Source organism: Hylaeus volcanicus, chromosome 8 (genome assembly GCF_026283585.1).
Source record: "Hylaeus volcanicus isolate JK05 chromosome 8, UHH_iyHylVolc1.0_haploid, whole genome shotgun sequence".
NCBI lineage: Eukaryota > Metazoa > Arthropoda > Insecta > Hymenoptera > Colletidae > Hylaeus > Hylaeus volcanicus.
In genome coordinates this window covers 12974340-12999796 of record NC_071983.1, presented here as the reverse complement: position 1 = coordinate 12999796, position 25457 = coordinate 12974340, and the positions used below count along the sequence as shown (strand labels likewise).

The 25457-nt window shown below is 30.5% G+C and overlaps 5 protein-coding genes and 1 long non-coding RNA gene across 11 annotated transcripts in view; 3 read left to right on the top strand and 3 right to left on the bottom strand.

Moving 5' to 3' along the window:
• LOC128881170 (uncharacterized) overlaps positions 1–1762 on the top strand; it is a 24786-nt gene extending 23024 nt beyond the window's left edge. The window contains exons 7-9 of the mRNA XM_054131951.1: positions 299–520; positions 589–807; positions 976–1762. Of these exons, the coding sequence (XP_053987926.1) occupies positions 299–520; positions 589–807; positions 976–1145 (611 nt within the window). The 3' untranslated portion in view covers positions 1146–1762. The remainder of the gene's footprint in view (positions 1–298; positions 521–588; positions 808–975) is intronic.
• Positions 1763–1916: 154 nt separating this feature from the next.
• Positions 1917–10725, bottom strand: LOC128881586 (uncharacterized). Its single transcript, XM_054132790.1, has 11 exons — positions 10509–10725; positions 9628–9766; positions 9248–9350; positions 8273–8430; positions 5359–5620; positions 4890–5094; positions 3995–4176; positions 3678–3888; positions 3022–3225; positions 2586–2819; positions 1917–2195 (listed from the first exon to the last, which is right to left on the bottom strand). The coding sequence occupies exons 1-11, from the start codon at positions 10615–10617 to the stop codon at positions 2014–2016; spliced, it is 1989 nt and encodes a 662-aa protein (XP_053988765.1). The 5' UTR covers positions 10618–10725; the 3' UTR covers positions 1917–2013.
• Positions 10726–12740: 2015 nt separating this feature from the next.
• Positions 12741–17099, bottom strand: LOC128881587 (protein Pixie). The gene is made up of 9 exons (XM_054132791.1): positions 16958–17099; positions 16115–16348; positions 15747–15962; positions 15410–15617; positions 14947–15133; positions 14443–14849; positions 14025–14337; positions 13681–13915; positions 12741–13445 (listed from the first exon to the last, which is right to left on the bottom strand). The coding sequence occupies exons 2-9, from the start codon at positions 16325–16327 to the stop codon at positions 13398–13400; spliced, it is 1827 nt and encodes a 608-aa protein (XP_053988766.1). The 5' UTR covers positions 16328–16348; positions 16958–17099; the 3' UTR covers positions 12741–13397.
• Positions 17100–17154: 55 nt separating this feature from the next.
• Positions 17155–19326, top strand: LOC128881589 (ribonuclease H1-like). 2 transcript variants are annotated; one of them, XM_054132796.1, is made up of 7 exons: positions 17155–17490; positions 17587–17692; positions 17770–17919; positions 17981–18143; positions 18329–18456; positions 18535–18799; positions 19082–19326. In XM_054132796.1, the coding sequence occupies exons 2-7, from the start codon at positions 17595–17597 to the stop codon at positions 19160–19162; spliced, it is 885 nt and encodes a 294-aa protein (XP_053988771.1). In that variant the 5' UTR covers positions 17155–17490; positions 17587–17594; the 3' UTR covers positions 19163–19326. The 2 variants fall into 2 exon arrangements, with proteins under 2 accessions (XP_053988771.1, XP_053988772.1); XM_054132797.1 differs by having other exon boundaries at positions 17168–17490; positions 17981–18092.
• LOC128881588 (arfaptin-2) lies at positions 19153–25279 on the top strand. Of its 3 annotated transcripts, none has more exons than XM_054132794.1 (6): positions 19153–19171; positions 21590–21778; positions 21879–22046; positions 22120–22441; positions 22532–22709; positions 22951–25279. In XM_054132794.1, exons 2-6 carry the CDS (start codon positions 21607–21609, stop codon positions 23101–23103), a joined length of 993 nt encoding a protein of 330 aa, XP_053988769.1. In that variant the 5' UTR covers positions 19153–19171; positions 21590–21606; the 3' UTR covers positions 23104–25279. The 3 variants fall into 3 exon arrangements, with proteins under 3 accessions (XP_053988769.1, XP_053988767.1, XP_053988768.1); XM_054132792.1 differs by lacking the exon at positions 19153–19171 and adding an exon at positions 20758–20954; XM_054132793.1 differs by lacking the exon at positions 19153–19171 and adding an exon at positions 21016–21147.
• On the bottom strand, positions 19173–21106 carry LOC128881592 (uncharacterized). Of its 3 annotated transcripts, XR_008458110.1 has the most exons (4): positions 20981–21106; positions 20251–20534; positions 19670–19886; positions 19173–19448 (listed from the first exon to the last, which is right to left on the bottom strand). It is a non-coding gene; the product is annotated as an uncharacterized LOC128881592 (long non-coding RNA). The 3 variants fall into 3 exon arrangements; XR_008458109.1 differs by lacking the exon at positions 20981–21106 and having other exon boundaries at positions 20251–20662; XR_008458108.1 differs by lacking the exons at positions 20251–20534; positions 20981–21106 and having other exon boundaries at positions 19670–20241.
• Positions 25280–25457: the final 178 nt, after the last annotated feature.

Here is a 25457-nt window from a genome sequence, read left to right as displayed (position 1 = left end):
TGTTTACTTATATATATTTAGGAATTTAAGTGCTAACTTTAAAATTATATTATTATTTTAAATTTTATTAAATTATATTAATTATACTAATTATTATATAATTATATAACTTTATATTAATTATATATATATACACCATCAAATCAATTTATGAGTATAACAATAGGACCAAGAACCAGTATTAAGTAAACATAATAGGATTTAGGAATTTAAGTGCTAACTTTAAAATTAACTTATTTTTGAATTATGATAAATATGGGTAATTGCATCAGCATTGCTTACACTTTGTTAATTGTAGGTACAAACAAAGAAGGATCAAGGGTCGCGCAAATTAATGGTATGTCGTTCAAATATCCTTCATCCCCGTTGTTATCGCAACCAGAAAATATACAAGAGGAATCAATTTGTTCTCTGGAAAGACGTTCGGACGAGTGCGTCGATTCACCATTGTTTTGTGAATGCATTCAAGTAATCGAAGTACCGCCTATGAGTACCATCGATATTGTTCTGATAGACGAGGGTGAGTTTTTCAGCAAGTATAAAATCATAATGCATAAACAATCGTTTGCATAATATCTGACTTTTCAGGTTTCGGCGGAAATGTTTCGCATACGTTCCATTTACACGGCTACAGTGCTAGTATCATTGGAAAAAACAATTTTAAGGAAGCAATCACCAGAGAGGAGATTAAGTACTTGGACCAAAACGGACAATTGCACCGTAATTTGATAGATCCACCTCAAAAAGATAGTTTCGTTGTTCCAAACAAAGGTTACGTTATTCTCCGTCTCTTTACGGATAATTTTGGTAAGGTCCTCCGCGTTTGTACAGGGCGAACCACGAGAAACATAAAATCTAAATAACTTTCAAAGTTTTGAAGACATAAGAAATAGTAAATTATTTGGATCTATCGTTGTAATATAGAATCTAAGAAGATATGTATGGAACTTTAGTTAATTTAATTATTAATTGCAGGATACTGGTTGTGGGAAGCACGAAGCACGGCAATTTCTCCAGGAATGTTTGGTCCCGGTATGCAATTTTTACTAAAGGTGGGAAGTGACGAGAGTTTCGTACCCGTTCCTCTAGATTTTCCTACTTGTGGGAACAATAAACGTCCAGACATGGTATTCGAAATGAACTGACATTGGCTGTATATATATATATATTTTTGTATGTAGATTTTTGTTGATTATTTATGTAAGTTTAATTACCATCGTATGGTAGTGCATCTGCTCAATTGAATAAATTTCAATCCCTTCCCATGAAATATTATATGATACTAGCTGTGACCCGCAGTTTCACCCACGTGGAATACCATTTATTTCATTTTTTTAATTTTCATAGTAGTCAACAGTTTTTTTTTTAAACTATACCATTATCTAGTTACAGTATAACAGCAAACGTCGTATTCCTTCGCAAATTACAACATAGCCTTGAAACGATTCTTTAACTTTGGAATTTTAAGTCAAGCAGTGGAACTGCATAACGTAAATATTTTTTTAACAATTACTGTAATTTAAATGTAATAACTATTTTATTTATTTTTTCATTGAATTATTTCACTTTCGTTGTATAGAAGTAGCATTTATTAAACTATTCAGAACATAATAGTTTGAAGTTCCACTTCATGTAATACTTTTTACGCAAAATTTGATGATTTATCCGAATTCGAAAAAAAATATTAGACATTCTATTTAAAAAACTGAAGGTAACCCTAATATCTTGATAAAAAAGTAAGGTAATGAAAAACAGATTACAGCACTGTATGTCCGCCTAGATACCATGCAACTTTTGTTTGAAACATTTTGTCGTACAACAAATACCTTACAATTTATTTGAGGTCGTCACGTTATAAGACTCACCCTGTATAAATATGTTTATAAATGTTATTGTTAATACGAAACGAAACATAGTGCTTTAAAAACATGATATATTTTTTTAACACACATTATATGTACATATTTATAGTTTCATGGTATACATTTAATTTAGTATGACATCGACGAAGTACTAACATTGCCGATGTCTATCACCATAGAAGTCGTTCAAACTTTGAAATGGTGGTTTCCAATTGCTACATTCCGGAAAATCACTTGGTACTCTCGGTAAATCTCCCCTGTCTCCTACGTGGATAACCAATTCCATTCCTGTGACATGATGCCAGGTGAAGTGGCAATGAAGTAACCACCATCCTATAATGAAAATGTATAACATGGAAATGCGATTATTTAGCTGTTGACAAGTGCTACCATACTAAATAATACGTTGTTTTATAATTAAATCAAGTAATACAATAAGTATAGCATCCGAGGAAAATAGTAAATTTACTAATATAAGCTTTCCAAATTTTTTTGCTGAAGTTATTCTCATCTGTCTACGTCAAAGATTTTAGTTTCCAACCACATTTAATTATAAGGTGGCAAACACTATTTTAAAATGACTTGAGTTTATCAAAATTTACGGAACAGTATTGCCACAGATTTTTCCATCTGCTCCATTTGTTCTTTCGAAGAATTTTTTGTTGGCTTAATATACATTAATACTGAAATTTTATTTGCTATTAAAATTATGAAATATTTTACCTGGATTATCAGCTTTGAAACGTAGAAATGCGTATCCGCCCTCTGGAATTTTAACAGTGTCTTTACCAGGCGGATTTTTGTACACTCCCTGTTTAAGACGTTGTTGATGTTCCATTATTACGTTATTTACATCTGTTTGTGATATGTTTCTACCATCCGTAAACTGTCCAATGTAAAGAACTTTAAATTCATAACCATGTATGTGGAACGGATGATGGAGGTCCGCCTGTGGTACTGAAATGCAATTTCTCACTGAACACTAAACAAATTTGTAATGAATACCATATTTACTTAACTCAAGATAGTTTTACAAAATGACGAAAATTGAATAAACTTAGGAGTTTAAATGTAATTAACAGGGTATTCGATTGGTTCCCGTTAAAAATTCTGTTAGCTTTCTTGGAAGATCCTATATGTAGAAAGAACTAAATATTACCTCGGTCGTATATTAACAATTCAACGACGTTACCAAGTTTTGTATGAATAACTTGAGTGCACACACAAGGTTCGACACAATTGCTCAATTGGTTGGGCTTGCATATAGTTTCATAACTTCTTCTGTCCGAAATTAGAGGCGAAGATGACGTTAAATATGTAACATCGTTGAACATTGAAGTAAGCTGAGAACGATCGTTTGCACCTGAAATCAAGAAAATTCTCTCAGTATATTTATGTACAAGAATTTCACACTATTGTCATTGACACCCGAGCACATTCATTTACCTCTTACTGCTTTAAATAACATTAGCAAGCAACATATTAGGTTGTCCCGAAAGTTTCTTTCGCGAGTTGCACTGAATTATTTTATGTTCTCGTGTTTATATAAATAGACAATCTAATTTCATAGATATTCATGTTTGTAACAGTAATGGAGCAAAATGAATCGTGCACAATTCAGTAACGTAACATAAAACATAAACTATTGTGCATGTATTACTTATTAATAAAGCGAAAGAAACTTTTCGGACAACCTAATAGATCGCCCCTTAATGGATGGTACAGTAATACATCAATATTACTATACCACACAGTCGCTAATACTTAATTTAATACTTTAAGAAGGTACTTTATTATTCATTAAAAAGTACATACTGAAATAGGCGGGGTATGAATCTTTTTTTTGAAATAAATTTCTGTCGCCGTAGTCAGTGTAATTGTAAAACCAAAAGTCCAATATGTAAAATTCATCTGGCTCGTATTGTAAGATTTCAGATTCGTCTTCCAAGCTTTCCAATTGATTGACGCATACTGAATTGCTCGTGTCACGTGCACCGCAATTGGATCCGTCCAACGGATTATACATCTGAAAAGTTGACATATTTGCAACAAGGATAAAGTAAATTCTCATTCAAGTGGACTCTTCAGTCCCCTCTAGATTAATAGTACTTAGCACGGTTAGTAATACTTACAATACCTTTTGGCGGGTTGTCGAACGAGGGTTGAGGCGTCGGTGGAGTTTCAAGGGCACCCTTGTATTTTAAAATGGCGAATTGCTGAACCTTTCTCTCCGCGCATTCCCCGAGACCGCGTACTTGTATCCAGTAAGATCTCGGCTTCTGATCCGCGTGTATTACGCAATCCAGTCGTTCACCTGTACACGAACGTGAATTAAACAAAAACAAAAAAAAACCGATTTTGTTCAAAATTCGAAATACGAAATAACTCTATAAGTGTTTCAATACCTTGAACTAATCGCGCTGTATAAAACTTGTATTTAGCGTCAAGTTATCGTGTAATATATATTAATGTATTGTAAATGTAATTTACGATATGTATATGCTATAATAAATATTATGTATACTACATCGACATGTAAATTACATTTATAATGCATTAACGTGTATTACATAATAAATTTACGCTAATTGTAAATTTTGTACAACGTGATTAGTACAGATATATGTATGTATATGCGTGCGTATAAAAATATAGATTTAATAAACACTAAAAGCAAAATATTATAATAGAAACAGTAGTTAAAATTGATGTATGTAAATATATTGTAGTAATCGTAAAAACAGTATACAGTTATATTATATAATAAATAAATGTTGTAATTTATATGATCAAATTTATATAATATATATAATATATATATTATATATAATTATATAATAATATTATATATAATTATTATATATATAATTTATATAATATATAATTTGACGATATATAATATGGTTTTACGATTACGACAATATATGTAGGTACATAAATTTTAATTACTGTTTTTATCATAGAAAATAATAGTACTTTGCTTAATTTAAGTATTTATTAAATTATTTTCTCGAAAAGATACACGACCTGCTGATGTAATTGCTGCGTCCACTACTGTAGGTTTGACGTTCGCACCATCCTGAGCGATTACCGTACAATTATGGTTCTCGATTCTGTATTCCGCTAAACACACCGTGCTAAACGAATTAATTATGCGAAACCTGTATCGTTTCCCTTGCTCAACTTCGAACACCGTCAAGGGTGCCTTGTTTGTTTGTTTGGTAACCGGATCCTAAGCACAATTACGTCACTTTAATAAGCTCCTCGGTAGTAAGACTTATATTCTACGAGTTTCTCTTTTTAATTATTACGTAATGGATTGGCAAGGTTTAAAGGATAAATGATAAAACCTCTCTAATCTGTTCAACTAGTCTCACTCCGCGTGGTTTAACAATTAACTAGGGCATACGGCATTTGAACAAATACTTGAATAGGGAAAGGGGAATCTAACGGAAGATACCAACAAGATTCGCTTTAAAAAAAATATATCTCTTACCGTCCACTTTCCCCTGCCGTTTATAAGTATGTTTTGTGCATCTTGTCCTAGATCATGCCTGTAAAAACCAGGATACCGTTCGAGCGATAATGAATGGAACCAATCGCTTAAAAGTACTATGTATTTGTCCACATCGTATAAACTCCGGTGAGGGTCCTTTGGATCTTTACCTATCAAAGCTCCGTATTGGCCGTCTGACATAAACGTCGATATGTGGGAATGGTAGAAATGCGTTCCAGCGTTTTGTAATTGGAATTGATACCTGAGATCGTCATAAAATTGTATCATTTTATCTTATTTTTTGTTTAACAACTTTAGTTGTTATACAGGGCGAAAAATGGATATATATTATCAAGTATAATACATTTATTTTCTCTGTGAAACGTGAAACATAAAAATATGGTATGTGTACGAGAGGCTGAGAATCACAGTGACGCGAGCGAAAATAATAAAAAATGGATCTACAAAAATGAAATACTAGGTAGTTACTATTTGAAAAGCAGGAAAGAGTTTGGATCTTTTTCTACAGTTTAATTCAAAAGCATGATTCTCGTGTTGCACTTAACCCTTTGCACTCGAGAAGTGACTCTCGGTCATCACTAGGCTTTCTTTAGGTTTAACCCTTTGCGCTCGAGGCATTTTTCTATAGAATCAAATCCAGCCCATTTTTATAATAAACTTCTATTATTATTTCAATTAATAATTAGTTGTATTCTGATGTAAGTGAATTTGATGTTGTTCACAAAATCACTTTTAAATTACATGTCGCCCTAGAGGCGCCACCCGAGCGCCAAGGGTTAATTTCTTTCGAACTCGAAATGTCAATAAAATGATTGTCGTTGAGGCAAAGGTGACCTGATTCTCAAATCTCAAATTAGAGATCTGATTTTCAAAGACAATATAATCTTAGCATTCGTGGGAATAAAATGCTAAGAAAGCATCTCGAGTTGCTGGTAGATACCAGAAAAAAAGGCCTCGAGTACAAAGGGTTAATATGTGTATCATTATGATTTTGAGCTCCTAGTACAGGAATGGCGAAAACAAGGTGAACGGGCGAAGTTCAGCGAATTGCTGGCTTGAAGCCTGGCAACCCTCAGGGGCTGTAGCTACATATGTTTAATTGTAGCTATAGCACGGGTTTAGCAATCCCGAGGTACCCGAGCTATAAGGGGGCCAGTGGGTCCCCCAAAAACTACGAAGTGTTGTAACTTGACTATAAGATTTAACGTACTAGTCTTATATCTGTTCATTTTCTACATTTATATGATTCTTGCTTTACATTACTTTGCACTTGCATTTGCTTAGGCTACGGTTACTATGGATGGGAGTTCTGACGAATTCGTCCAATTAAACAAACGTCTGTTTTTCAATGATAGTGTTTACACTAGCAACGACACACAGGGTCAAATCAAACAAATCAAACTTGTTTGAACGCTCAATTAGTTCTAACGACGACGTGAATGTTCTGACATGTGTGTCGTTACTAGTGTAAACACTATCATTGAAAAATAGGCGTTTGTTTATTTGAACGAATTCGTCCGAACACATTTCCGTCCGAATTCGCATTCATAGTAACCGTAGCCTAGATGCCTCTCTTCATAATTTTCTGGCATCCCTAATGAGGCTTACGAAGAGAATTACGAAGAGGTTTATCTAACCAAGTGCAAGTGTAAAGTGATGCAAAGCAGGAATCATATATAAGAAATGAACAAATGCAAGACTGGTACATTATATGTTAGAGCCAAATTACCATAAACATATGAAAGTATAGACCGAGCCTTTATACGAGTTTTGTTACTGTTTTTTCTAAAAATTGAAACTAATATTAACCATTCTGTAACACTATTTTGGTTATTTAATGTATTCTTGTATGTGCGTAATAATAAAAATACTACAGTCTTTTCTATTATCTTTTATCAAAATAGTGTTACAGAATTTGCAGAGTATATATTCTAATGTACATATACACATAGTACAGAACTTATATGAGGGATAAATTTGACAGTTAAAAACAATCAAATGAATTCATGAAAATTTGCGTTTCGTTTAAATCTTCGTAGAAGGTGCTAAATATGGCCATCTACTTGTATGGAAATTTGAAACATTATGTCATTTTTGATGGAACAATGCTCGAAAATATGTTCAATTCGCTTATGAGATACTTTAATTTCGAGTTACTTATTGATTAGAGCAACTTGTCGGTATTACTTCAAACGTAAAAGAACTACAACACTTACTACTAGAACAAGCTAAAGTAACATAGTGCTTTTAGATAGCATTAACGAAGAAATCGTTGTTAAAAAAATATCGAGTTTGCGGAGGTTTGAGGAAATGTTTAGTTTGCGGAAAAAGTTACTACAATATACGCAATCGCTACATGCGATACGCCATTTGAAGATATCGCTAATTATTTTGAATTATGCTCAAGTACATTGAGTTTTAGATTTCGTTAAATTTATCTTATTTTTTAAACACTTTGTAAATGGAAAATATGTCGAAACATTAATTTGTCTAAATTTCTTTAGTTATTATACAAGCAACTTTTGTAAAAAATATTTGTCTGATAGCTTCATCCTCTGACGAGATATTGAACCATTCCGCTTTAATCGAAACACCCTGCATATATTTATAAGCACGCAGCCGCGTTTTATAATCCATTTACAATCAATTAAAATTGACGAAATGAAAAATTGAATGCACTTAAACACAGTTTGGAACTATAATTATTTCTTTACCTAATTCCAATAAAATGGCGAAAAATAAACGAAATTTATTTGCAATTAATCTATTTCAGATAATTTTTAAATCTTCCACTGTCGAACCATTAATCCTGATTTCGTTAAAATAGCTCATTTTAAGAATTTCTTTATGCATTTTCATCTAAAACTAAATCTAGTACACAGAAGATATTCACCTAAATGTCGATGAAGATGGAATTGGACATTGTGTGACATAAGGTACGCCATCGTAATATTGATAACCATGTTGAAAGAGTCCATGCCAATGTATCGTAATTTCGGTACCTGGAGTAGCATTCTCCACGTCGACTATAATGTAATCACCCTTACACACCTGTTAAACAATAGAACTTTAGTTTCCTTCCAACTTTAAATTTTGCTTTTTTGACAACAATATAGAGAAAACCAACGCTAAAACAACGTAAGAAAATAAACGTAGATCATGCATTATTTAAATTGTAATAGATCGAATTACAACAAAACAGGGCACCTGAAAGTATCTGGGATTATTCTTTTAATTTTCATAATAATCAACAGTTTTTTTTTTAAATTATAGCATCATCTAGTTACAGTATAACAGCGAACGTCGTATTCTTTCGCAAATTACAATATAGCCTTGAAACGATTCTTTAACTTTGTAATTTTAAGTCATGCAGTGGAACTGCATAACGTAAATATTTTGTTAACAATTACTGTAATTTAAATGTAATAACTATTTCATTTATTTTTTCATTGAACTATTTCACTTTCGTTGCATAGAAGTAGCATTTATTAGACTATTCAGAACATAATAGTTTATATTTATTTATATATTTCAACGATTCCATCCTTACTACATGAGTCCGACTCAACAATTTAACCAAGACAATGTGTACAGTATATAATATTACAAATATTCTGAAATGATTGATATTAGTGAGAAGATGCTGAAATTCCTTGAAACAACAAAATTATGTTTCTTAAAATTGTTTCTTTTTCTTTAAATTGTTTAAATAATATTTTGAATTTTACAAATATTATACATTCTGCAGCAATGTGTTATCGAGCATCGAATATTTAGGCATGAAATAAATGTCGCATAATCATTTCACTATATGATCAAAAATATGAACGAGAAAATCGATTATCGAATCGTTTAACATGAGACGCACCTCAATTATAGGTCCTGGTAATTGACGATTAATGGATGTGAATGTTCTTTCAACCATGTCAGCGAGGACACATTGATCCATTTGTGCTTTTTTGTCACAGGCACTAAAAAACAAATAAAATGCTTCATCCAAGACGTTTAATTGTAACAATATATTTATATATAAACCAATCATATATACACAAATAATATTAATTAATAGTAAACACGAGTTCAAGCGGACACTTTAACGTGAATCAGAAAAACTGAAATTAATAGTTATGGGTAATAAACTGTCAGACGTTGTTATGCAATGTACTGTGCGACTACTATTATGGAAATTATAAAATAAATGTTGTAGATAAATTTTCATACATAGTTTCTTTGTATGTTGATACGTACGGTCCATATACTGTGTAGAATTCAATATGCAAGTGGTAGTAACAATATTTAGGTGGTTCGCCATCGACGCATGTTCGTGCACATTCTTCAGGCGTGGAAAATACCGGCTCCGACTCGTTGGAGTCCAAGTTCCTGTCGTCTATAATCATGTAGCCAAGTAAAAATAATATGATAGCTTTGCAAAAATTTTCGATTCTAAACGGTTTTCCAAAAAACCTCAGGCTCGTTCAACGATGAGAATTACATGTCGATAAAGTATATCTTACAAAATATTAATTATTAACTTCAGTCAAAATTATATAGTCTGATACGAGCGTGCGTTTAATTGTCTGAAATTAACGTTTTTCGTAAGTTACATATACGATAAAGCTTCTCAAACATTTTTTATTTTAAACGATTGCTCAGGAAAGGTCGCCGTATGACTTTGTACAACGATAAGAATTATAGATAAAGAATATCCTACACAATATTAATTGTTGTTAGTTTGTCAAGCAAGTACGTAATTATCTGAAATTAATTATTTTGTATTGTCTCGTTAATTTTTATCACTTGAAACGTTTTTTTCAACGATGCCAAACTACCTGGAGGAGGGAGAATATGTATTCACAAATGTAAAAATAAAGATGAATAGTTAGATAAATGAAAAAGAATCGCGCACCCTGTTTGATACATATAATGTGAAAATCACAACAAGCCAAAGATAGCTTAGCGGATAATTGTGTTTTTTACAGAGAAGAATTTATATAACATTTGTATAACTTTGAGAATATTTTAGGTATGTTTCAAAGTACGTTTCGTAATTGTTTTTCATATATAAAAGTAATAATAGTAATAAATAGAAAAAGATGGCTTAGCAAAAAATGTTTTAAAAGTGTACTTACAATAACAATACGATAGCCACGGTTGAGCGAAAAGAGTCGCAAGTGCTACATAAAAAGGTATTAGATTTAGAAAATTACTGCGAACAAGGGAGAAACGAAAGTAAGCCATCTTTAACAGCTACGATCCTCGACATCGGCGAACTTCCACAATTCTAAACTTTACCGCGATTCGTTATTTGGTTTTGGACGCATTAGTGACCTCAAGATTACGGATAAACGGTGGTTATTTAATTGCAGCCATGTATCGTTCCGCATTTCCTGGTAATTAGCGAACATTTTAATCATGCTGCAAAACTTATTATTGTGTACTTATTGAAATTATGTGGAGTAAAATAAGCGATTTACATGCAAGAAAGCATCATCGTAAATTACGCTAATACAGTTTATCAGAGTTGGTTAACTGATATCCAATGTTTGTAATAATGTTGTAAGAATTTATTTTAAATTTATTGTCCAGACACGGAATTGATAAAAGGAACGTTAAATCGAAACAGTGTTAATTTTGTTCCATTCATTATATTCATTATATTTATATATCAAGTGCCTTTCTAGTATACATTTAAAACTTACCTAAAATATTCTCGAAGTTATAAAAACATTGCATAAATAATTCTCTTTGGAAAGAAAATCGTGAAAAAACTTTATATTTAATTTCTTAACGTGCCTCCACCCTTCAACGTGTCACTTTATCGTTTTAATCAAATATATAGCTTATTTATGTAATCATAGATAATTTATAAACCCAAATAGAAGGAAATGTGTTCTTATCATAGCTATTACGGCTTTGTGACATTGCATAATCTGATAATATTACCGTTGGAACAATCTTAAAAACGTTACTTTGATATATTGTTATACTATGTATAAACAAATCGTTAATAATTGTGGACGTCTTATAAAAGATTAGTAATACAAAAGAATTCGTTATACTACAATCACCCTATTGTAGCGTATGTATAGTGTACGTATAGAAGGATTTAATTGTTATACAAAACCTTGTTGATTGTTGCTTTTCGTCGGGCCTTACTCGACATAGGATCGCAATGGGTTAAAATGTTTAACCGTAATTAGTGTAATTAACCCCAGAGTACTCCACTAACAGACACTAATCGATAAATAATTATTCTTATTATTAAAATTGTAATCTTTATTTAACGAGTAACAGATAAACAATTGCTCATTTTTTATTTATTATTTATTATTATCTAAACGTCTCTTCGTAAAAATGCTGCAAGACACGAGTCGAATACTCGCGTTACTTATTTAAAAAGAAGTCGGTATAGTTGCTAAAACTTATATAGTTCTGTGCTTTAGAGGAAAAATAAAGGAATTTTAGAATTTTCTTTTTTAATAAAACACAAGTGGTACAGAATGTACCTGACCTTCTTTAATTTTAAATAAAAGTGCACGTGATTGCAATTGAATGTAAAAGACGATGTCGTTTCTGACAAATGTATTTTGTTATTAAGAGAGAAAATTTCAAAGCCCATTTTGAAAATCCCTTTATACTACACAAGTAAATAGATATTCAAAAATGTTTTAAATAGAGGTCGTATTGTTTCTCGAGGTCTATAAATCATATCATAGTAATAAAAAAAAAATACTTTGAAAGATTATTCTCTCCAAAAACAGTACACCTTTCGTTTGAAATGTTTTTCAATAGCTTCTGTATTTAGAAAACTTTGCAGAAGTAAACACAATTGGTGGTTCTGACGTAAGACGTAGTTGCTTTTTTAAAATTGAAAAATATCAACGAGGAAAACAGCATAATTTTTAGTTTGCATCAATGCAAACATTTATTATTCGCGACAAGGTTGTTGAAATCGGCGAGGGTTTTCCAAGTGTGATTAATTACCTGATGGAAAGATTTTCTATAAATTACTTATTGGAGTACAACCCTATAATTCTTAACAATTTTATTATCAGTACAGATAATATACCGTAAATATACCGTTCCTTCATTACGTAAAGGAAAAGTGTCATGTATAATTTTTGTTTCATTTGTTATTAATTGCTCTGACGTCTTAATGCCAACGGGCAATTAAATATTCCTGATAACTCCATTTTTCAACTAAAAGCTTTGTACATACAATGTAATTAATGAGTAAATTAGTAGAGAGAAATATTACACAACTTAATAAGGTTTATTTTCGTAGGATTGTATTTTTTATAAATATTATATTTCTTATTAATTGGAAACATATTTTTTTCTATTAAACTGTTACAGCTAAATAGAAAATGATTGCAATAGTTTTTTTATTTAAAAATCGTCATGATGTATTCTCATATGTAAATACATTAATATCAATTTCTTCACAATTATAAATTCTTTATTGCACTGCAGCATATATAAAAATCATAAAATTATTTAATTGTAAGGTTTATCAAATGACTAATCCATTTTTCCTTTAAATTTCACTTGTATTATAATTCACGTTGCATAGCAGATGTACATGTAAATATACTGAAATATTTAATTTCCTTTTATTTGTTACACATAATCAGGCATAAATTATTGTTCATGCAAAAAATGCATTGTACCGTTTGTGTCAGATTCGAATTGTGATTTGTGACGCATGTTGATCGATATAAATAAATTTGTGGCAGCAGTACGTCGTATAAAAGTACGATTGCATTTCTCTTTGAATTAAATTTTTGTCATCTATTTTGGGATATTCGTTTTGTATATTTACTAAAATAAATATCCTATAAGCAGAACTTTTGTGACGAAACGAATAGTATTTCGATTTAACGCAAAATATGCGTCACTAGCGTTTAATATATTGTAAGAAATCCATTCCCGGTTTTTAAACATATAAAGATTTACAAAAACATCTTAACAGTATTTCACATAAGCTGCTATTCAACTCATCAAAATGAGATCGCATCTCACTCCTCAAGGAAGAAGTATTGTCCTGCTCTCTTTTGGTCCAAGTCCTGTAAAAAATGATAAATAAACTTATTTTACAGAAAAACATCAATTAATCCTCGGAGCTGGGCGTTGTTCAAATAAATCTGTATCTAGATAAAATTTTAGTTATGACTCGTCGATAAAACTATCTAAACAATGTGTCATTAATTACTCTTATTTTTTATCTAGATAAAAATGTAACAACTGTAACATTGTCAATGTTAAATTATGTGACCAACAGATGTATCGAAAATGGCATACCTTTACAGATTGACTCTTATTAATTCTCGGTCTGAAGTTGTTCGGATCTCTTCTGAAAGTTATGCCTAGGAGTTCTAAGAATCTGTTCATCCCGTTTAGCAAAGATTGCGGACTGTGGGCTGTAGTTGACAAGGATGGTACACCAGAGAATACTATTACACGGTCAGCCAAATATGTAGCCATGATGAAATCGTGCTCTACTACGAATCCTGTTTTCTTTGCGTGCAATATGAACCTAAAATGACGTTACATATCGAAATAATTTCTTGATTACATGCCTAACTATACTGTACTGAAAACAGTGATTCATCGTAATAATGGGTACGATTAGTGATTTCTATTACCGTTTTATTACTTTAGCCGCGACTAAACGTTGCTCAGAATCCAAATACGCAGAAGGCTCATCGATCAAATAAACATCGGCAGGTTTTCCAAGACACAAAGCCAAAGCCACTCGTTGTAATTCTCCTCCAGAAAGGTTCTGCACTTCTTGGTCCATAATATCGTCTATCTTCAATGGTTTCATAACATCCGTCACGAATTGAGGATGAACGTAAGCATCCCTGATTTTTTCGTGTAACAATTGCCGGACGATACCTTGAGATTTAGGGCTAATCTTTTGTGGTTTATAACTGATATGTAGTTGGGGTATGTTTCCTGTAAAAGATAACATTATATTAATTAATAAGTTGCATCATCTGAGTATATTTTGAAACATAAAAATTATGTTGCACTTCGTAGTATATATTAACATTTACTCACCAGAGCCATCATCAGGTGGCAAATTACCAGCCAACATTCTGATAAACGTTGTTTTTCCAGTTCCGTTTTCACCAAGTAGCACGAGAATTTCCGAATCCGTGAATTGACCTTTTTCAACGATCAAACTAAACGAGCCCATTGTCTTCGTCATTGCAGGATATTCGTAGTGATTCATGCGTTTCACTTCTTCTTCGGTTGCACTTTCAGCTACTTTGAAAACAAGGGATTCCTCGCGGAATCTCAAATTCTCCGTTGGCACAAATCCATCGAGGAAAATGTTTATGCCTTCTCTCACGGAGAAGGGCATAGTAACTACACCATAAGCTCCAGGAACACCGTAAAGGCAACATATGAAGTCAGATAAATAATCCAAAACTGATAAGTCATGTTCCACTACTATTATAAACCTATTAAATTTTAATATATTTTAATTTTATGAAAAGAATCAAGTACTTTTAATTTTAAATATGAACAGATTAATGTACACAAATATCAACTTCTTACTTGTCAGGGTGAATAAGAGATCGAATCGTTACAGCTGCATTAAGACGCTGCTTAACATCTAAATATGAAGAGGGCTCGTCGAACATAAAAATATCTCCATTTTGGATGCATACCATAGCACAGGCAAATCGTTGAAGCTCTCCACCAGAAAGCGCATCAATGCCTCTATCGCGTATATGCATTAAATCTTAAAAATAAATGAAGGAAGCTTGACTTTTGCTTGTAGAAAAAATGATAATGTAACTCCCCAAGTTGTACACAAGCAGTTTCATTGGTTTCATTTTGAATATATACTAATTTTAGTCTTTTACAATGAATTTTCAAATCTATGAATAATTATAAAATATAATGTTAATTTCTTTTACAACTATTCATAGATCTGAAAACTAGATAAAAAAAAAACGTTGAAAATATATATATAAATAAAACTCATGGGACTGAGTGTTTATTAATATTATCTTACCCAGCATTTTGCAAATGTCCAATTGATTCTTGCATTCGTCCTTTTTATCTAGGAGTTGTTGCACAGTGCCTTTTACTGCTTTAGGAATTTGATCTACATACTGAGGTTTAATAAGAGCCTTCAAGTCATCTTCCAATATTTTAGTAAAATAATTTTGTAACTCGCTACCCCTAAAATGACTTAAAATCTCTGTCCAATCTGGTGGATCCTGTATTAATCAGAGAAATAATAAGTTTATGACCTCGTAAGTTTACAGACCTCAAGAGGCATATATACAGGCTATAGATTGAGAAATACTGGTTTACATCACAAACAATATAGTTGTAAATATACATACAGTATATCGCCCCAGATTTGGCTTTTGTTTGCCTGCTAAAATTTTCAGAGCAGTTGATTTACCAATCCCATTGGTTCCAACCAAACCTAATACTTCACCAGGACGTGGAATAGGTAGTCTATGTAGTTTAAATGAATTTTTTGAATAACGATGAGTAGTTTCTTTTTCTAAATTACTAGGAAGGTTAATGATAGATATTGCCTCAAATGGACATTTCTAAAAACAAATTATTATGAACATAATTAAACCAATTTATTTTTTAAACAATTATAAACTTAGCTATCATTAAATTGACTTAATTATTGTAACATCAATATACTTGGTATCTGTATGTATAAATATTAGTACTTTTTTAAAAATGTACATACCTTGACACAGATACCACATCCAATACATAATTCTTCTGAAATAGAAGCTATTTTACTATTTGGAGTAACTTCTATACAAAGTTTTCCCATTCGGACTACTGGACAAGATCTTTTACATTCTTGTCTACACCGTTTTGGTTTACATTTATCAGAGTTGACAATAGCTATGCGAGTCAAACGATCCGTTTCCTCCATTGACTTTTTTGGTGGCATGATGATAAGATATCTGTCTGCCTGAAAATTATATCCAAAAAGTACTTGGATTAAGATGATCAAAATTGAAATTTATCGTAATAACTACATCATTTTTAATCGTATATTAGTAATTATTGTTAAAAATTCAAAAAATACAAAAATATTTATTAAATATTTTTCTAACCAAATTTTAATGATTTAAAGAGCTTTTAGATAATCATAAATTCTACTCAGCACATTGTATTCTAAAACAACTGAATTTCCGTTTGAAATACGGTCAATTTTTTAAAATTAGGAACATTATAAAATCAATGAAAAACAATTTAACATGTTTTATAGGTATTTTGTTAAAAAAAAAAAAAAAAAATAGTCACCTTTTTACCAGAATATAAAATAGAAAATAATAATATAATTATAAACGTTTACACAAAAATACTCATATATATTTACATTTAATCAAAACGTGTAATATGGTCAAATACTATCCCTCATTTCATTATGGGAATCTAACCTCGCGTAATTACCGATACAATATGCTGATAGAAAAATATTTCATAAACGTATCGCGTGTCTAGTGAGCCCAATTTGTTGTAAATATATTATGTCATTATTTTGTAGTATTTAATAGAGGCGTATACAAATATGTACCTGTCAAAACCAAAAACGTGGAGGAAACTCCTTTACAGGCTTTCCGAAGGAGTTTCGTACTCGCTCGCACACCACCACATGCGTCGATTACAGTCATAGAATAAGGAGTGATAGAGTATACACTATATACTCGACATGTAGTACAAACCACGAACTTGAAGAACGATGGAAAAAGTAGTATTATTAGCAGTAGAATGAAGTTTGAATAAAAGGGGTAATGGATGATTTCTGGGCAAAAAGATTATATAGATAGAGTAGAGGAGTCATAGAAGTCCCTGTATATCTGTTCCTATCTAAATTTACGTGCTAATTAGAATTTTAAAACTTGATAAGGAAAATCATAGGGGCATCTGACATCTGAGGATATGACATTTCTCCTCAATTCGTTTCTCTCCCCCTACTTACTGGTAACACTGCAATCTGCAATACGCTTGATTTGTTTACAAATCTTTTATTTTTTCTGGATGAAGACTACGATTTTACATTCTCTATACCTGTACAGGATTATGTAATTTCGTATTTTAATAATATATGTACGTATTTGATGAGGTTAACCAATGTCTACGTGTCAACTTCTGTAAATAAACAATGGATAAATATATTTATATTCTGTATTTCAATTGTTGTAGGATAATATATGAATGTAACTCGCATTTTATTTAAGACACTGAGAAATATGGCACCATCATTTTATGCAGTGGCTAAAGGCCGCACACCCGGAATTTACAATACTTGGTAAAGAAATTTTATGTCTTAATTTTGTAATATATTATTTTTAATCTATTTTATGCCAATTGTATGTTTTAAATAAGGGACGATTGTAAGGCACAGGTTCATCAGTATTCTGGTCCTGTGTATAAAAAGTTTAATGCGCGAGCAGAGGCTGAAAAATTTATCAAAGAAAATAGCAGTTCAAGTGGAGGAAGTAATAGCAACAACAGTACACCCATAGTAAAGAAAAGGTATAATAATAATTGTACAATATATATAATAGTAAGAACTTTTATTTCAAAACCATTTTAGGCCAGAATTGAAAAGAAAACCTTCAGAAGTTGTGAACACACGACCATCTTTAAAAAGATGTAAACTAATAAACATGCAAAGTATTCCAAATTCTGGATGCAATCAAAGGAAAGCAAGTATTTTTATGTACTATAACCAACTTATAAGCTTTCCAAAACTAAAGGTGTTAAAAAACATTGTATTTTTTTCGAATTGACTATCATTTCATAACGGATAGTAATCTATTTCAATTTCTTTTGTAAAAATAATTTGAATTGGTTTAGTTTATATCAGAAATGATTAAGATGATCACATTATTGGTGCACTCTATTAGACTAACTGCATTCATTAGATTCATTAATCTTTTAGAAATTGTCAGATTATGGTATGGATGATGAAGGTTATGTGAGTGTGTATACAGATGGTGCTTGTAGTTCAAATGGCCATGGAAATGCCAAAGCAGGTATAGGTGTTTGGTTTGGCGATGATCATCCCATGTATGTTTCATTATGATTTTATTACATTGGATTGTTAAGCTAATATTATTATGTATTTAAAGAGCTTTATGATCACAGGAATGTATCGCAACCAGTTGTTGGTAGGGCTACTAACAATATGGCAGAAATTCAGGCAGTGGCTGTAGCTGCAACACGCGCAAAAGAAGCAGGCATTAAAAAATTAAAAATACACACAGACTCACAGTTCCTCATTAAGTGTATAAACAATTGGATGCCAAAGTGGAAATCTAATGGATGGAAAACTTTAGCCAATAAACCTGTTACAAATAAGATTGAATTGTTAGAAATGGAGGAGGCTCTCAAGTCCTTAACTGTGAAATGGGTAAGAGTAATATACAGTATATTCTATGAAATCCGTTGAATATTAGGAATGATAGATAACATACCATCGATGTTTACAAACATAAGCTGTAAAAGACGTGGTAGTATGTACATACAAGTTGTTAAAGAAATGTATAATATTAAGGTTTAGATTAATTTTTGACAATAAATCACTTCCTACCTGCTGCTATTGCATCTTGGTATCCTGTAAAATTAATTTATCAATATTTGAGACTTTGATTTCATATTTTATATCTAATGTTTATTTAACAATATGTTTTAGGTACATGTCAATGGTCATGTGGGAATTCATGGTAATGAAATGGCTGACAAATTGGCAAGAGCAGGTTGTGTAAAATATTGAAGATATCATGTAAGAAATATTATTATTTATTTTTATACTTTATTTATAATTCATTTATAATTAATGACTTTCTCTAACAATTATGTAATGACGTAAAAAAAAGATATAAATTAATTTAAACAATCAAATATAGAAAGACACACTTTAATGTGTGGTTAATTCATCAGGTGCTTCTTCAACATTGTTAATACCTTGTTGTTTGTCTGATGATTGTGGATATATTTGTTTCAAAATAATGTATATGCCCTCTGGTGATATTTGAAGTGCCAAAAGTTCCAGTATAATACTAAAAGTATAATGATAAATTAGGTATTTGTAACTATTGTCATGATTCGTAAATTTATTAATGTATACTACGTATCTTACAATTTTATAACCTTACAAATACTTTCAAGATAACACCCATTGCAGAATGTCAAAACATTTTAATATAACTCTACGGTTATTTCATTGCAGTTGTCAAAACAAGTTGTAAAGGTTATGTTTATTAGTTTTGTAAATTATTACCGATAAACTCCGGGAATTGCTGAAATTCCTGCTAATTCTGCCAGTGTTATTAATTCTATTTGATGAGTTTGTGGAACCGTCATTTTGTCTACCAAAAATTTAATTTGGCCGTTCATATCACTGTCAACGTTTATAGAACAAACGTTACTTGAACAAAGTGGAGTGAACAAAAACCACGTGATTACGATGTAATCACAGTAACCTGTTACATTTTTACCTAACAGTGAATCGTAAGTTGTTATTTTATGTTCCTTATATATGTTCTTATTTATATTACTTCATTTGAGATTTTTATATATTTTTTGTACTGACAGTAATTAGGATAGAAATGAGTAAATTTAATATTAAGATACTTTGTACTTCTTATTTTGTTGTTTTATATTTGTAAGTTTATACTAAACTTAATAATAAAAAAAAATGTGTAAAGAATAAAATACATTAATATGCTGTAATAACCACAGATTTGTTAAATATTGTAAATGATTTTTATAATTGATTTGTGGCAAAGGTATTTAAGCTATACCTTATATGATTAAATCAGGTATTAAATTAGATCCTAAAATTTTTGTGTAAATTCATACCATCATGCGAATCTCTGGAGTCGAGTGAAATACAAGATAGACTAGACGTTGAAGAAGTATACAAGGTGATGTACTTTTCTGATGATCATTGCTCAAAGTGGATGCAGCACATACATTATTATTGATCAAAGTAACATCAGATAAGGCAGTCGAATTTGCAATTTGTGCCATATTTATATCAGCATTCAAAGGCATGTAGTTTCCCTAAATCTTTGAAGGATTCGTTCATGAGGTGATGTTATCGTAAATTGACGAGGATAAGACTTTCTTGGCAGGTGTTGTTCCTAAAAAATCAGTAAAAAGTATCATACAATTCTATTTTCCCTATTTTCTAGTTTGCGTATGATGTTTGAGTAGAATGACTGAAAATGACGGAGAATAACGTTTCTTTCTGATGGGCAAAACCCTAGGCTTCGAATAAATCTGAAGTTTGCCGATGTGTTTGTCTCGTTTCTTTCTCTGGAAAGTGTTCAAAAGATGAAACGAGACAAATATATCGGCAAACTTCAGATTTATTCGAAGTCTAGGGTTTTGCCCATCACATTCATTGTGTAGGGTTCGGGTGTTTCCAAAGAAGATTTGCATTACGCCACCTAGTTTCGTGAATTGCACCTCTCACAACCTCTCATGAAACATTCTATAAATTCGTTCTGAAGTTTTGAGCATACAATAATAGAAATTACTTATACCCTCTGATTTCATCAGTAAGTAGTGACTTAAAATGGTATACTTTTTATGCGTGATGATTTTTAATCCTTAGCTACTCGAACGGCATACCAGTGAAATTTATTAACGAGCGATAGCCTAACCGTACTCGATTTTAAAACAGGTGTCAAGTGACAGTTCTTAATGCTTCTGTCATTTGTACAATTTGTATTGCTAATAAAGTATTCAAATGTAACTATTTATAATGCGCTAGATTATTAATACATCATTATTGTATACAACATTTTTGTGTGCATCATGTAGCAATTTTTAGTGACTTCAGTGTTATAAAAAAATGGCGGTTTCTCGTAAACATTTTCTGCTTTTTACAAATTTTTGACTTTTTTTTGTGAAATTTATCGTTATTATTGTTACAGTAATTTTTTGTACAATATTTCCATCTGGATAACAATCTTACTTCTCCTTTCCAATGTACATTTCAGTAATACTTTGGTGACTTCGAGCCTGTTAATCAGATTTAGTACTCTTATAATATATTTTATTATTTTCCATATTCCTATCCATTCAAAATTTTTAATTATTATTTTTATGGAAGTTTTCAATTAAGTTAATTTTATTTAAACGCTTTGTGTTATTGTATATGATTTATTTGTAACTTAAATCTCACTTATAGGTGTTGCATCGAGTGGAATGGAGCGAAGTATTCATGAAATGCTAAAAGATGCTCCGTCTTTGAATGATAACGATAACGCAGTCCATAGTGAAACTCCTCCGCCTCATGTACCAAACAATTGTAATAACGATAGCCAAACTAGACCAGCTACAATAAATTTAACAATGTCTAGTCCTATGTCACAAACATGTAAGTAATATAAACAGTATTAAGTGATATTATAACAAATACATTACTAAAAATTAATTTCAAAACTGGTTATAAAAAACTATTTTTATTAATATAACAGCGGTAACAGTATCTCCAAATACACCTATTCAAAATGGTGATACTCAAACAATGCGTACAGCTCAGAGTAAAATTGAAAGCATTAAGAATTGGAGTATTTCAACTTACAAGTGTACCAGACAGTTAATGTATGAAAAACTTGGAAAAACGTCTCGTACAGTTGATTCTGGTGAGTCACCAATAATTTCATTTTCAGTTTCATTGTTTGTAATTTTATTACAATTTTATTGTTCAATTTTCAGAGCTGGAAACGCAAATTGAATTATTGAGAGACACTCAAAGAAAATATTCCAATGTTTTACGATTATCTAGAGCACTAGCTTCTCATTTTCATCATGTTGTTCAAACACAACATGCTCTTGGGGAAGCATTTTCGGAATTAGCACAGAAATCTCCAGAGTTGCAAGAAGAGTTTCTATATAACTCAGAAACTCAAAGAAATTTGACGAAAAATGGTGAAACATTACTAGGGGCCTTAAACTTTTTTGTTTCTTCCATAAACACACTTTGTAATAAAACTATTGAGGACACTTTGCTAACAGTACGACAATATGAAACAGCAAGGTAATGTTAAATTGAGCGATAAACGCCAAAAAATATTAAATATAGCAGCTTACAACTTTAATAGCTTGAAAATGTTAATTTCTTTTACAGAATAGAATACGATGCCTATAGGACAGATCTTGAAGCATTAGCGCAAGCAACAAAATCTGATGGTACTAATGCAGCGAGATTAGAAGAGGCACAAGCTAATTATGAAGAACATAAACAAAATTTTGAGAAATTACGCTCAGATGTTTCGATTAAACTTAAATTTTTAGATGAGAACAGGGTACGTTCTTATTTGTTTTTCTATCTTCCTTTTAAATATCAGGAATTTCTTTTTATTATAAAATAGACGTTTTAAAAGGTCTTAACAAACATCATGTTACTTTGAATGTTTTCGATTTCTAAGTCGAAACCATCTTTAGAAATTAATAGAATTGTTTGATTCGTTAATTTTTGAAAACAATTTCGAACTAAATATTCAAAATGTTAAAAATAATTTTCTTTTTATTGTATTTTGTTTGCAGATCAAAGTAATGCATAAACAGCTACTGTTGTTCCATAATGCAGTATCTGCCTACTTTTCTGGAAATCAAACTGCATTGGAAGCAACATTGAAGCAATTTAATATAAAAGTTAAATCTCCAAATTCGTCTTTACCATCGTGGCTCGAACAGTAGTTACATTAGAAGAAGTAAATGCAATTATTTTGAAGAATACAAAGAAGGGGATGCATTCGTCCATACGAATTTTTCTTCAAACAACAGAATGTGACAAAGGTAGAACATCCTTCGAATCCTTACAAATCTGTTAGGCAACACTGTTGTTACGGTTTCTGTCAGTTTATATTATTTTTGAGGCAGGAATGAATTATAACATAAAGACAGACTGACTTTTTTTTTAAATTATACTTCAAATATTGGCCATTTTCAGGTATATGGCATCAAAACAATCAGTGCATTTTAATTATATGATTACTTATGTGCAACATTATTAGCAGTTAAGAATATGTCTGTTGACGGTAAAGATTCTCTTTATTCGATAGTAATGCTTACAAAACCATAAAGGCAATAGATATTTAATTTTTATATCTAACTTCTTAGAGAAGTACTAATTGTAAATACATGAAATACGATAAACTGAGCTTTGAATTTTACAATATGTATAAAACAGTATTAATTGGTTGTTTATATTACATTTTGCACCAAAAAAATAGATATATTCCCGATGCTAGTAAGAAAACGCTATTGATGGCTGGAAAATATCCATAGGTACTTTATTGTACTTTTCATTTCATTTTAAATATTGAATGTATCAATTGAATTTCATTTATAGTACATTCAAGTTAATCTTTCGGAATACAAATCTATTCTTTGTTTATGTACTGCATTTAACATATTTAATTTCATTGAACAAAAGAAGAGTACCGAAGCAAATACTTTAATACTTCCAATTTTCTGATCTGAAGCATTTATACATTTTAGTTATATTTAGATATCAGCATTATTATCTTTTTTCGATACATGCTGATTATTTTTATATCGAAATTAACTATCTTTAGATATTCAGAAACGAAATAAGTTTTCAAACGCCATACTTAACATAACCATACTTCTGAATTAACTTAAATATTTTTCTTATGTTCGTTTTTAATATGCATGAGAAACTGCTTATATGTGAATTTACTTAATATGAAAATTTTCATTGATAAAATAATTTATTAATTAACATTCTCATATTCATTAATTTATCGCTGTAACAAAAATTCATATGTATGTGCAAAACAGTTACATTTGTAACACTAATTGCAATATTATAAAATGTAATGATTGATGTGTCATTCTGATTTATTTTGCAGAGAATATAAATTTATTTAACTGTTCATTATATGCAATTATTTTCTATTGATAATATTTGTTTAAAAAAAAAGAAATGTTCAACTTTTGAAAAGCTGAACAAACTAGTCATATTTTTTAAGCGAATTGTTAAAAATTCAATAAATTGAAAATATGTTTTATATTTATTTTCATGTATGCTGAGATTATTTGTGTTTAATTTTTTTCTTCAAATCAAGAGTACATAAAGTCTGTACCAAAATATCACAGATTACGCTTTATATATAGACAATTTTTAGTATAGATGAAGTAAATGTATGTATATTGTCACAATTGTTTGTTGCTTACACTCATAGTTTACATTAAAATTGATAGTAAATTACAATATAACAAAAAAATTAATCTATTAATATTATATCATGAATATGTTTTTTCATAATTTTTTTAATGAAATTCTTCCTACGTGTTCATGATGTAAATCTTTTAATGTATGTAAAACAATATGTGTAATCTAATCACATGTGAAATATACATGAAATTCACAGCATTTTCAAAATTCCTGCAAATTGTTATGATTATAAATCTTACATTCATCATTGGAACAGCAGAACTTACAAAACTTATAAACTATGACATACTAATAGTATTTTAACTTTTATGTGATTCATATTCATTTATGAATGATCTCTGACCATTAATGAATTTTTTAAATATTTTGCTATGATAATAGAGGAAATACATTCCATTGTTCAACAAAGTTTATTAGGGGCGTTTAACCAATAAAAGGATATTGTAATAAAATAAAAGTGGAATCTTATATTATTAGTTAAAAATAACAATGCAAAGCAACATTGAGTAATGAGCATTAATGAAATATGCAATTCAAACACTTTTTGATTTGTAAAATGTATTGTAGCTAATGTATTATGTTCCTAATCATGATGTTATTGTGTGTATATTATGTGTATACAAATTCCTAATAATAAATGACTGCTTATATATTTTGGTTTGTACAGAGTTACGATCTAATAGTATCATTTATGTCCACACATTGTCTTCAAAATTAAAAATAAAATTATGAAAAAATGATTAATGCAATTTTCTGCATATTTTCTAAATACTGATTTATTTGTTAGCAGATTTAAAATTATTTTATGGTATATTAATATAAGTGGTAAGGGATAATAATGAGTAGACGT